General features: G+C 44.2%; 1 protein-coding gene across 1 annotated transcript in view; it reads left to right on the top strand.

Annotated features, from left to right (window-relative positions):
- CCNF (cyclin F) overlaps positions 1-14,295 on the top strand; it is a gene marked incomplete in the record, with an annotated part of 700,297 nt that overhangs the window by 214,943 nt on the left and 471,059 nt on the right. The window contains 2 exon segments of the mRNA XM_044089259.1: positions 13,372-13,476; positions 13,567-13,644. Coding sequence (XP_043945194.1) covers positions 13,372-13,476; positions 13,567-13,644 — 183 coding nt within the window.

The raw sequence follows: 14,295 nt of genomic DNA, 5'->3' as shown, positions 1-14,295 counted from the left end.
TGGAAGGAGAGAGAGCATCCGACGCAGGAATCCAAGACTCTGTTGTTCAGGCCAGTTGAGGGCTACCTGCAGGCAGAAAACACAAATGTGATGACTGCAACAGTAAATGCACTCTAACATCTATATTTATGGTAAGTGTGCACAACTGCACTTTTGTGGTTTGTGTTGGGGGTGGAGGGTGCTTGGATGTCTGCCTTGGAGGTCTCTGTTGCTTTTGCAGATTTTTATTTAGAGCCTCTGAGTATGTTTTCGTGTATTTGTGTGTTTTTTGCCGGTGCTGGTTTAATGGGCCTATGTGAGACTGGTGGTGTGATGCAAGTATTTCCTTCTCCTCTTGACTGTCTGATCCAGTCTTTGGTTGAGATAGCTTAGCCTCCAGTTTGGCTGTATAATTGCATCTCTCGCATGTATTAGTGTTGGTGGTAGGAGGAGAGGGATGTCCTTCAAGGATGCAATTGCAGTCCTGACATATGGGTTGTCCTGCCTCAGGCAGCCCTTTGGTCGGCCGGATTCCAAAGTCTGGGTCCGACGTCGGCTGATGTCACCCTTTGCCTGGGATATAAAAGCGTCAGCCGGCGCCATCTTCTTCAGTCTTTCTTGCTGCGCAAGCAGAAGCAATTCGCAAGTGCCGGTCGACCAGCTCCTGTGTTTTCAGCTACTGAAGTCTTCAAAAAAGCTAAGTACCCCATTGGGGACCTTTTCTTGCCTCAGCCGATGTCAGATAAAACTGTAAAAGTTAATAATTGTTTAACTTGTGGGAAACAAATACCTCATAAGGATTTCCACTCTTGCTGCTTACCCTGCCTAGGCCCAGAACACAACGTCTCGGCCTGTACAGCTTGTGCTTCTTTCAATAAACGCACTCTTAGGCGTCCGACAGAGTTTGCACAGGATTATTTTGGGGAAGATTTCTGTTATATCATGCCGTCGGAGCTTCCGACAGCACATTTACCTAAAAAACGGAAGGATAAGGACCGACACCACGCTTAGGCATACCGCGAGTGTCTCTCTCTCTTCTGAGCCGGTTTCACAACCGCTACAGACTGACGACACCGCCCCACCGGTTACCAGCTCTGTGCCGGTTTCTGTTCTCCCCTCTGAGACCGTAGACCAGGATATTTCTAACACCATTTCAGTGGATAAGACTACTCCAGCACGCGGGGCTGCCAGGCTTCCAGTATCTATGTCCATTAAGGCCTACACACGTGCTAAGGCTGCCAAACAGGCTAAGTCTCTCCCTCCAAGATCTGTTTCTCTGGGATCCACTTCTGGTTCTCAAATTTTAAGTTTAGCTGAGGATCTTATTTCTTTAATTAGGGGTTCTCAGCCACATCCAGATAGTGGCTCTCAGCCGCCTTCTGTCAGAGGCCTAGGGTTGAGCAGGTAGATCCCCAGTCCTCCAATGAGGCCTCAGGTGATTCTGCACATTCAGACTACCAGGAGGAGGCCTTCCTGATGCGGAGGAATCCATTCCCTCTGCTTCTCCTCCTGAGGAGTTTTCCTTTGGGGAAACGCTTCATTCCATGAGGGAACACTTCAAATGGCAAGGCCAAGAATACTCAGATTCTAGGAAAAGGTTAAGGGAATTTTTAAAGCTACCTCAGCATAGCCCCTTAGCTATTCCTCCAGTTTTAAATGTTTTAGATGATGTGTACTTAGAATCTAGTGTTTCCCCTGACTCCCTCCCCCCTGCTCCTGTCAAGCTAGACAGGTACTACAGGGTCCCAGACGCATATCAATTTCTGTACAAGGGCCATACTGCTGACCCTGAAACTATTTCTCAGGGGCCTAAAGGGGTTTCCTCCACTACTGCTAAGAATCCACTTCCTTTGGAAAGAGATTCTAGGGCTTTAGAAAGGTGGGGCAAGAAAGTATATACATCTTCCACCCTTTCTCATTAAATTGTCAATTTCATATGGTTCAGTATCAGGAATACATGTTGGATGACTTGCAAAAGAAATTGGCTTCCCCTGAACCATTAGATAGAAAGGGGTTACAGGAATTGGTTTATAATACTCAGCAGGTTAGCAACCATTTCCTTCAGTGTGGATATGATTCATTGGAAGCTTCATGTAGAGCAGCAATGACAGGTGTGGTCATACGCAGACATGCTTGGTTAAAGGAACAAACATTGCCAGACCATGTGAAAATTAAGGTTTTCGGCGCACCTAAACATAAGCTTTTTGGTGCTACTGCACAAGAGGTTTTAAAGAAAATAGAGGAAAAGGCAAAATCAGTGCAAACAGTCAAAGATTTCCTCCAGGTACAGCCTCCAAGATTCAGCAGGAATTGGCCTTCTAAGCATTGGTCCTTTCCAGACGCAGACAAATTTCAGAGAGGCAAAAACAGACGTGGCAGAGGTAGAGGGCAAATTCGAGGCTCCTACAGAGGACGTCAATGGCAGCCTCCGAACCAGAGAGGTGGGGCAGGACCTTCCACTGCTCGGACAATCTCAATGACTTGACTTTGACTCCGCCATCCAGGACTCAATTAGAAACACCTTTGGGCGGAAAATTATCTTTATTCTCACAAAACTGGCACAATATTACAAAGGACAAATGGATACTGGACATAATAGACAAAGGATACAGATTCCATTTTCATACACTACCAACAAGACATGGCAGGCCAAACCTGCCACCAAATCAAAGGGCAGAGGCACTCAAACAAATAACAAACCTACTTCAAATAAGAGCAATAGAAAAGGTTCCTTCTGCAGAACAAGGCCAAGGATTTTATTCAAGACTGTTCCTTGTTCCAAGAAAAGAAAACCAATGGAGACCCATTCTGGACTTGTCCGCACTGAATACTTACCTTATTGTGCCAAAATTCAAAATGCTGACTTTACAGCAACTCCTTCCCATGCTGGGCAAGGGGTCTTTGCCGGTAACTCTGGACCTCAAGGAGGCATACCTGCATGTCCCAATCAGACAAAGTTGCAGAAGATACCTCAGATTTATTGCAGGCTCAGAGCATTATCAATTCTCAGCATTGCCCTTTGGCTTATCTACTGTGCCTAGAGTGTTCACGAAATGCCTGGCATCAGTAATTGCACATTGCAGACTTCAGGGGATACAAATATACCCTTACCTGGACGACTGCCTTATACAAGCGGACAGCCAACAAGCCTTGTTAAAAAACTTGGACTATGTCATTCACCTACTGCAGGCCTTGGGATACACAGTCAATATTCAGAAATCAAGTCTCGTACCATCCCAACAAATACCTTGCCTGGGTGCCACACTGGACACAAACACCCAGATGGCGTTTCTGACAAAAGAAAAACAAAAACAATTACCAGAATACTTCAGAAAATTGGCAACACACACCCAGATGACTGCAAGGAAAATCCTGCAGGCCCTGGGTTTCATGGCATCTTGCATTCTTCTGATTCCACACGCAAGGCTGCATATGAGGAAACTACAATGGTATCTAAAAAGTCTATGGTCTCAACACAGCCACAGCCTGGAAGCATTGATCCCACTCATTCCATGCCTTCAAAAGGAATTTCTGTGGTGGGCTCAAGCAAGCCAGATAAACAAAGGTCTGCCTTTCAGCAAGCCTCATACAAGTCAAACCATAACAGATGCCTCAGACCATGGATGGGGGGGCGCACATGGAGGGCAGATGCATTCAAGGACAATGGACACAAAAAGAAAAGCACCTGCACATCAACCAAAAAGAAATGCTGGCAGTGATACATGCAATCAAGGCCTTCGAAAAGTTCATGCATCAGGGCCATCTACTAATAAAGACAGACAATACCACAGTTATGTGGTACATAAACAAGCAAGGAGGTACCCATTCCTACCCTCTTTGCAGACTGGCAATGAATCTCTGGGATATTTCCCTACAATTAAAAATAGAGCTACAATCCCAGTTTGTACCAGGGAAGGACAATGTTCTGGCGGACAGCCTAAGCAGAAACATCATGGATCCACACGAATGGATGTTACATCCAGACATTTTCTTACAAATAACTCAAGCATGGGGAAGGCCGGACATAGATCTTTTTGCCTCCCACCTCAATCACAATCTGAAAAAGTTTTGCACAAGGACATACCATCCTCAAGCATGGAAGGTGGACGCTCTCTCCTTCAGTTGGAACTCTCTAACACTATATGCCTTCCCACCTCTACCTTTGATGACCAAGGTGTTACTAAAGATCAAGACAGAGCAACCGAAAGTCATACTGATAGCTCCAGACTGGCCAAGACAACACTGGTACCCACTGCTACGGAGCTTGACACACACCAATCCGTGGCTCCTTCCTCAATGGCCACTTCTGACACAGCACAATTACAGGACACTACACCCCAGCTTGAAAACATTGAAGCTGACAGCTTGGAAGATTCCATGACTATTCCTCAGGATACACTTTCCAAAAGGGTAAAGATATCATCCTGGAGGCAGACCTTCCACTAGAAAAACATACTCCAAAATGGAAGAGATTTCTTATCTGGAACAGCAAAAAGGGTCAAGACCCATCAGTGATGAGCATTCCACAGATCCTAGAATATTTGGCTGAAATTCTTTTTACTTTTGCATCATCTTAAAATACTCAATTGTATTTATTACTGCTTGGTGTAACTCATTCTAAGCCTTTTGGTTTAAACACTTGGGCTTCGGACCAGTTAGTTGTTTTGCACTGAGAGGGTTTGTGGTCTGCACTGTTGTGGCAGAACAGGTAGCTTACATCCTTCTAGGTTGAGAACTGCTGATTGAGGGCTCAGTGTCTGTTATTCTAAAAGTGTATTAATTCTGGTTTAAGCACTTGGGCTTTCAAGCCAGTTATTTTACATTAAGAGGGTTCGTGGTCTGCACTCTTGTGGGAGGAGAGGCTGGACTCTGCCCTTCTGAGCTGGGAATTTCTGGTTAAAGGCTTATAGTGCATGCATATCTGAACTGTTTCTTACTGAAGTTGGTGCCTTGTTTGCTGTGGCATAGACTGGATTCGCCTGCTGGATCTAGCTTTGTTTGTGTAACTTGAGCACTAATCCAGACATTCTCTAAAGTATTCAATGGTATTTATTACTGCTTGGTTGTAACTTGATTAAAGTGTAGCTATCATTCAAGTCTTTTGGATTAAGCACTTGGGCTTCAGACCAGTTGTTTTACATTAGGAAGGTTTGTGGCAAGCACTGTGGTGGCAGGACAGGTGGCTTTCATCCTTCTAAGTTGGGAACTGCTGATTGAGAGCCCAGTGTCCAAGTGTATTAGTTCTGGTTTAGGCACTTGGGCTTCAGGCCAGTTATTTTACATTAAGAAGGTTCGTGGTCTGCACTCTTGTGGGAGAAGAGGCTGGACTCTGCCCTTCTGAGCTGGGAATTTTCTGGTTAAAGGTTTATAGTGCCTGAATATTTGAACTGTATCTTACTGAAATTGGTTCACCTTGTTTGCTCTAGCATAGACTAGATCCAGGCCTACTGAATCTAGCTTTGTTTATATGCTTGTTGTTTGTTTGCTTGTTATTTCCTGGAAGCTAATTCCACCTAATAATGCTTCTCAGCTTCTGTGGATCACTAGAGATATCTGCATTGCTAACTGAACATATTTCCTTGTATCACTTGAGAGAAAGTTACTGTTTGTCGTTTTGCATTTAGCTACTTGTAACACATTGCACTCAAGTTACCTGGCACTTGCTCACTAAAGCAATTATATAAGTCAGCACTAAAAATTAAAAGCACTACACCCTCACTCCCCACTGGCCCTTGTTTTCAATTAAGGATTTCCCAATATTATTCTAGCATGTCCAAAGGTCAGTTGTCAATCTCCTCTCGGTCCAGCTGGTGAATCTGGGAATCTTGAGGCAATGTTATAACTGCTTCCTCTACACAGACAACCCTCTCCTCCTCCCACATAACACAAATACTTGAGAGATGCAGCTATTTAGCCAAACTGGAGGCTGAGCTCTCTCAACTCAGGACTGGCAAGACCAGACAGGAGGAGAAGGCAACTACACACACCACAAAACCAGCCTCACATAATGCTACCACTCCACTGAATCAAACACATAAACACACAAAGACATACTGAGGCTCTGAGTAAAATTTACCTAAACAGCAGAGGCCTCCAAAGCAGACACCCAAGCAACTGCTACCTCAAGACACCCCACAAGCAACAGATAAACCACAAAGCAGTGTGCAAAGCAGTCACAGCCCTTAAGGCCAAATACAACACCAAACATACTTGTCATAGGTGACTCCATAGTCAGACACACTGACGTCCCACTCACCAGGCTGAACAAGGAGAGGGTCACAGTAAGCTGCCTATCGGGCTAGAATCCGCCACATAACACAAGCACTGGTCACTCCACGGCAAGTACAAATATGACACAGTCATTGTCCATGCTGGTGTGAACGACCTGACCGCGTACCTCCCTGGACTACATGAAGAGAGACATAGAGGAGCTCTCTGATTATGTAGCCCAGGCAGGTATGACCCTAACCCTGAGCAGTATCCTTCCTTCACCAAGAATGATGCCACAATATAGAGACAAGATGATCAGCTTTAACAATTGGCTTAATGTCTGGTGTCATTCAAAGGGGATCCAGTGTCTGTCTGCCTGGGATGACATGCTTGACAAGCCACGCTGCCCATGGGACGGCTTGCACCTGTCACCCTGGGATTCGGATATTGGCTAAGGCTCTTGCCACCCCATAGTGCCTTTTTAGGCAAGGCTCAAATTCTAAACCTACCACCCTAGAAAACAAAATGGGAAGAAACTGAGGGTAATGCTGCTCAATGCCAGAAGTCTAAATCTCAAAATGCCTCGAGGCCCTTCTCAGTATGGAGAACATCGATGTCTGTGCTGTAACTGAAACCTGGTTCAAGGCTCCTGAGAGCACCCGTCACTATTAGGTTTTACCTCATATCATGCTCCGCCCCAAAACCCGGACCACACCACAAAAGGAGGGTGTATCCATATTCATAAAGGATACTCACACCTCCAGGTTGGTGGCAACGCATCGCTTCAGAAACCATCCAGGTGCAACTAACCACAGGCAAAACTGCTCTACAAATTGTAGCATGCTACAGGCCACCCTCTCAAACTCAGGAACCCCACACAGCCTTCCTGAAGACACTGGAGGGTATACATGTATCTCCAAACACCATCATATTGGGTGACTTCAACTACCCGAATATAGACTGGGAACATTACTCAAGCCCTAACTTTCTAGCCCAACGGTTCCTGGAGTTCATAAATTCAAATGCCATGGAACAGCTAGTCACTGTTCCCACAAGAGGAGAAAATATACTAGATCTCATTGTCACAAACATGGGGACAAAATGCTCCACACGAAGTATATCCCTCATTGGTGAGATCTGATCATAAACTAATCTCACTGGAAATCCACATCCCCCACCCCAAACAAAAGACCATAGTGAAGAACTTCTCTAAAGCAAACTTCACACTACTCAAGACTGGTGTGGTATCCTTCAAGGCCCCTGAGCCAGAGGAAACCACAACCCAAGCTGAAGCCCTTACAAATGCCTTCTATGAACACCTCCAGGACTGCATGGATCAGGCAATCCCAAATAAAACCAAGACTCTTTCCACAAAGGGCAAGCGTCCAGTCTGGTGGACCCCAGCCATTAACAAACTTTACAATAAGAGGAGAAAGCTATTACATGATAGAACAAAATCCATAAAAGGGAAGTCACCCTGATCATTATTAGTAAAAAATACGAGCACTCATAAAATCAACTAAGGCCAATTTTGAGAGAAAATTGCCATGGATTCAAAGGACAATCATAAGGCCTTTTTCAGCTATGTTAGGAACCTGGGTGGAAACTCCCAGATATGCTCAGAATTAGTCCAAAATGATACAAAAATCACTGAACCCACAGACATTGCCAACATACTGGCAGACAGGTTCAGTGCAAACTTCACCCCTCTCCCCTAAAGGAGAGATAACTATCCCAGCCAGTGTAGCCTCCCGGACATCTCAAATGCAGGTGAAAGCTGCTCTCTCTAAAGCTAAAAACACAGCATCAATGGGACCGGATGGTGTCCCCGGCTGTGTGCTAAATGAGGAATTAAACCGCACATAAGGCAGCTGTTTAATCTCAGCCTTACCACAGGATCGTGCCCAGGAGTGGCGTGCGGCAACTGTGGGTCCCACTCCACAAAGGCGCACCTCTACGGACCCTGGTAATTACCGCCCCATAAGCTTAACAAGTCTAGTCTGCAAAGCTATGGAGAGGATCATAATGGAGCTCATAAACAAAGATATAGGGGACTTGCAGACATTGGACCCGACCCAGTTTGGCTTTGTCAAGGGAAGATCATGCCTTTTGAACTTGGTCGACTTCTTGAAACAGTCACCAAGGCCATTGATGAGGAAAGGCAGTCCATACAGCCTACCTTGACCTTGCAAAGGCTTTCGACACAATACCCCACTGGTATTGTAGAAAAACTTACCAGCTTAAATGTAAACCCATATGTCACAAGATGGGTTGCAAACTGGCTTAAGGACAGAACCCACAGGGTTAGAGTTGCTGGCGCTGTGTCAGACTCCAAGCCGGTCACAAGTGGTGTCCCACAGGGCTCGGTCCTTGGCCCCCTATTGTTTGGCATCTACTTCTCAGAAGTACTGGCCAACATGGGAGGACTTTGGCTGACAAAGTTTGCAGACGACTGCAAACTGGGCGCCATAGTGGAAAGTGCATCGGACATGGATATCCTTCAGAAGGGACTCACGGAAACGGATAGCTGGTGCCAGAGCCATGGCCTGAAGTTAAACACCAAAAAATGTATAGTCATACCCTTCGGGAAAAACAAGATAACCCCAAGCTACCATATAGGTGGCAATCCACTAAGCACAGAAGAGGTTATCAGGGACCTGGGGACCCAGGTTGACAGTGGCCTTTCTTTTGACACTCACATTGCTAAAGTGGTTAGAAAGACCTTCTACATTGCCCACCTGATCATGAAGGGATTCACATCCAGATCTAGTGAGGTCATTGTTCCACTGTACTCTTCACTTATCAGACCAATGATCGAGTACAATGCCCCATTCGGGATGTATCTTACCCGACATCTGCAGCAATTGGAGAGACCCCAAAAGTTCCTCACCAAAAGGATAAAGGGACTCCAAAATCTGTCATATGCTGCCAGATTGAAGAAACTCCAGCTCTATTCAGTCGCATACCGTCTGCTCAGAGGTGACATGTGCCTGACATACAAGGCCATGTCCAACCCGAATTAATGGACATGCTCCACCTCAAAAAATCCAAATCCACCAAAACCACTAGAGCAAGCGACTTAAACCTTAGCACGGATATAAATAGGACGTGCTGGAGGGATAGATTTATCACTCAGATACTCCCTATGCTGTGGAATAAAATCCCGGTCCATGTGAGGCAGAGCACCTCGCTGACTCTGTTCAAGAGAAATCTAGACCTGTGGATGGGAGATCGTAGGTTTACCCCGGGAATCATCTTTGTGTCACTGCTGGACAGAGGCACAACAAACTAATGGGCACAGTATTTTTTCATATAAGGGGTGGCGTAAGCCACAAAAATTTGGGCTAGGCTTATAAATGCCTTAGGGCAGATAGCCTAGTATAAACCTATGAACCTATGAACCTAAATGCTCCACAATGGCCTTTCATACTCTTCCATAAAAATACATGCTTCAGCAATATCTGCCAAATATAACACTGATCCGCCTGTATTTTTTCACCCATTGCTAAGACCGTTTCTAAGAGGTATAAAGAACATCAACCCTCCAAGTAAACCACCAGTGCCTGCATGGACCTCAACTTCATGCTGGAAAAATTAACTCTTCCTCCCTTTGAACCAGCAGCATCTTCAGAGTTGCAATTTCTGTCTTGGAAGACAGCTTTCCTTCAGACAGTAACCTCAGCAAGAAGAGTCTCTGAGCTACAGGCCCTTATGGCAATACAACCATTTCTCATTTTTCATCAGGACAGAGTTTCTTTGAGAACCAATCCGTCATTCATGCCAAAGGTGGTATCCAGGGTGTCCCTGAATCAAGCTATTCACCTGCCTACCTTCTTTCCCAATCCTCAAAATAAAGGAGAGAGACTTCTGCCCACCTTGGACATACACAGACAGTTGCGCTACTACTTGGACAGAACAAAGTCTTTCAGAAAATCTGACCAGCTTTTTGTAGCTTACGCTGCTGGATTGCAGGGAAAAGCAATTTCCAAACAGACAATTTCTAAATGGATTGGAAATTGCATTATCTGCTACTCTTTTCATGGAAAAACTGTGCCAGCTGACATCAGGCCACATTCCACCAGAGCTACAGCCACCTCCACAGCCTTTTTAAGAGGGGTGGCAACAAAGGACATTTTAGAAGCTGCTAAATGGAGCTCCGTGCATACATTTTCCAAACATTACAACCTGCCTTTATATTCCAGATCTAGAGCAGGGTTTGCTTCTGCAGTCCTGCAGGGCATTTTAGCTACACCATCTTTGTCTTAGTGCCTACCACCCCCAGGTTGGCTATGGTATTCAACCCATATGTCAGGACTGCAGTTGCATCCTTGAAGGACATAGTACAGTTTTGTACCTACCATAAATGTAGATGTCCGATAGGTATGCAACTGCAGTCAGGTTTTCCCTCCCACCTACCCCTCTGTGGTATTCTTTTGGGTTTCTACCCTCATTTTAGCTACCGGGGTAATCTTTTATGGTGTATTTGTTTTATGTTGTTGTACTTGTCTGGAATTTTTCTCTGTTTTCAAAATTTAGCCTTCCTTAGAGGGCACCTGGCATCTGGGGCAAGAAACACTGAAGAAGATGGCGTCGGCTGGCTTTTATATACCCAGGCACTCTGGCGGAAAGGCGACATCAGCCGACGCCAGACCCAGACTTTGGAATCCGGCCGACCGAAGGGCTGCCTGAGGCAGGACAACCCATATGTCAGGACTGCAGTTGCATACCTATCGGACATCTACATTTATGGTAGGTACAAAACTGTACTTTGTGTACATTGCCTCAAAATGCCCAAATTCACAAGTTGGACTAGAGAGTACACCTGAAACTGCCCTTTGGACATGCCTGGATAGGTACAGTGAACTGTTTTACTGAATGGCTGGTAAAGTCGAATAGAAAGCCTTGTCCTGTACAGTATAGGGGAGTCTAGTGCTAGGGTTTATAAATGCTTGCTATGAGTTTTGAGCAAGTGCTGAGCTGAGAAATGAATGGCTTGAGTGCTTAAGTTGAAAGTGTTGCTAGTTCCAAGTGAAAAATTGAAGAGACTTTGTGGAGCCGGGAATAGTTATACCCTAGCTACTCGGCATGCAAAATCGGGCAAATGCATTTTTTATAGCAGGGAAATGAAAGAGGTTGAAATTAGCCCAAAATGGCCAATAAGCTACTAATTTCTATGCTACAACCACTCCCCCAGGGACAGATAAGCTGCTCAAAGCTCCCCTCTCTCACAAGTGAACAGAGAAACTTCCTTCTATCCAAGTAAGGTATGGGCAAACAGATATTTGTAATGCAGCCCTGAATTCAGCACTAACCTGAAAACTGGGGCTATACTAGCTTAGAAAGGTGGGAAACAAGTATATATTATTTGTTTTTTTTTCCAGAAAATAAAGCAGATACAATCAATAAAACACTTTAAATGCACAGAAAAGGATACTTATTGTTATATATCTCAGATCAGAGTTGTAGTCAATGCCCCTAGTAATAAAGTAGGAAGAAACACAAATACAGTAAAAGCAGATGAATAAAGTGCAGTTTTTATATATATATATATATATATATATATATATATATATATATATATATATATATATATATAAAACAATAGAAAAGGAACAAAATGATTTAAACATGCTACCCAATTAACCAGAAAAAAAGCTCAAAACTGAGCCTTGTTCCAGCAGTCTTCAATCAGACCAGTTCTAACTGCACACTCATGCTACTAGGGTGCAGGAGAACCTTCTCCAAAAAAGATGGCCTAGATCAGTGCTCAAGTTATACAAACAAAGCTAGATACAGCAGGCCTGAATCTGATCCATGCTACAGCAACAAGGCGCACCAATTTAAAAAAAAAACATTAAAATAAGCAGGTACAATAAGCCTGTGACCAGAATTTCCCAGCTCAGAAGGGCAAAATCCAGCCTCTCCTCCCACGAGAGTGCAGACCTCAAACTTTCTTAATGTAGAATAACTGGCCTGAAGCCCAAGTGCTTAAACCAGAACTAATACACTTTTAGAATAGCAGACACTGAGCCTTCAATCAGCAATTCCCAGCTTAGAATGATGTAAGCTACCTGTCCTGCCACAACAGTGCAGACCACAAACCTTCTTAATCTAAAACAACCGGTATGAAGCCCAAGTGCTTAAACCAAAAGACTTAGAGTCTTAGACTAACAGTTACAATTTAATCAGGCTACTACCAAGCAGTAATAAATGCAGCAGAATAAATAAAACTGAGAAACTGAGTACTTTTAATAAGAGGCAAGGAAACACAAATACAGTAAAAGCAGATGAATAAAGTGCAAATTTTTTTTTTTTTTTTTTTTTTGTTAGTGCAAAGAGAGGAAGGAAGAACCTAACTGCGTTGGCCTTCTCAAATCTTCTCTCTGTATTAAGTAGAGTGGACACTAGACTCCAGAATATGATATCACTGTACTCAGTTAAGTGAGCAAATGAGATGGACTCAGGAGGGGTGGACAATTTCAGAGCCACCAACACCAAAACAAGAACAGGGAGAGTGGGTGGGGAACTAACTGCAGAGAGACGCACAGCACACTATATTCAGTGAAACACAATTAGGTAACAGAAAAAATGAATTACAGTACTTTTAAAACTGCAAGTTTGTACTTAACTTCAGCTTCTAATGCAGGTTATTGTAGCCAACCAAGTCTCTCAGAAGTTGAGCATAAAAAATGGATAATGGAGGAATGGGAGAGAGCTGGAGTGTTTGTAAAGACTAGTCAGGTTAACTGTCTTTTCCTGCCATCAAACAAATATATAAAATGTTGGTATAATGTATTATGTGCTTGTTTTGATCTTTTTAACTGCTAGATGGAGACTCCTTGCCTTTTATTTCCCCAGAGTGCTGCTTTTTGAATACTTTGTTTTGGTAATTAAATATGCATACCAATACATAATATAACTTCAACCCAGATGTGTGGAAATAGATCAATCTCCGCATTGGAGGACTAGTGGTATCAGCATTTGTAGCTAAAGTAAGCTCTAAATAAAATGTGGGTGTCGTAAAATTGGAAAAGGAAATTGTGGTAATGGAAAGAGGTGGGGGTAGGGAACAAACAGGTTTAAACATGGTGGGTAAAATGACAGGAGTGTGCACATTTGCAAATCCTAACTTGTGCAACACGATACATTTGTGACCATTTTTATTTATTTTCCCATAACTAGGGTGATGAAAAGCATAAGGAGGCTGTATCATTGTTTACAGAATCGTCTAACCAGGGCTGCTTATCTAGTTCCTTTCTCATCTGGAAACATGAAAGAGAACATGCTGTAAGTTCATTGGACTACTTCTCTCTCTCCCTCCCTCTTCCAACTGCACATTCATATGTCATGATTCAAGCTCTCATGTTTATTTTTTAGATGTCTGATCCTGGTAGAAATCTACAGAGTCTTAGATATCTCAGGGACTGTGCAGTCAAGGGTTGCTGGGAAGCCCAGGTAAGTTTATGTAATTGTTAGGTGTTTGCACATATTAATACCACTCATTTGTGTTAAGTATGTGAGAAGGACATTTCTTTCTTTCCTCCCTCCATGTCTGCTGAATGTTTGCTTGTATCCTAGTGCCTCACTGCATTCAAACTGTTCTAAGTCCAGACCGCGGTATATTCAGTTATGAACTAGCAGGCAGGCATGTTAATGGAAGGGGTGAGAAGGCAGGTGCAGTGTCACCTCCTGGCTAAGAAGCTGTAACATACACACTTCTCTTACAGCTGCTTTCATACTCGGACCTCTCTGCTTGCAAGAAGAGATGTTTGGAGTCTTCAGGGTTGGATCAGCCGCGTCTGACAGATGTGCTGACGGTGCTAAATGGGCTTAACATTTGTGTACTTAGGTGTGTACTAGGCTAATAGCCTTGGGGCCTTTACAAGCCTACCCCATAGAAGTGCCCTGGCATTGTGCCACCTGTCGTTCCCAGTGCCTCTATCAAGTACAGCCACTGGAGCGATCTCCGGGGTGAAATTTCTTTTTCCCATCCACTCATCAAGATCCCTCTTGACTAGGGCCAGTGAGGTGCTCTGCTTGACATGTATGGGAAGTCTATTCCATGGCATGGGCAGTCTCTGGGTTATGAACCTGTCCCTCCAGCAT

Source organism: Protopterus annectens, chromosome 12.part0, assembly GCF_019279795.1.
Source record: "Protopterus annectens isolate FY-2018-M chromosome 12.part0, PAN1.0, whole genome shotgun sequence".
In the NCBI taxonomy this organism is placed as follows: Eukaryota; Metazoa; Chordata; order Ceratodontiformes; family Protopteridae; genus Protopterus; species Protopterus annectens.
This window is presented reverse-complemented; position numbering and strand designations above follow the sequence as displayed.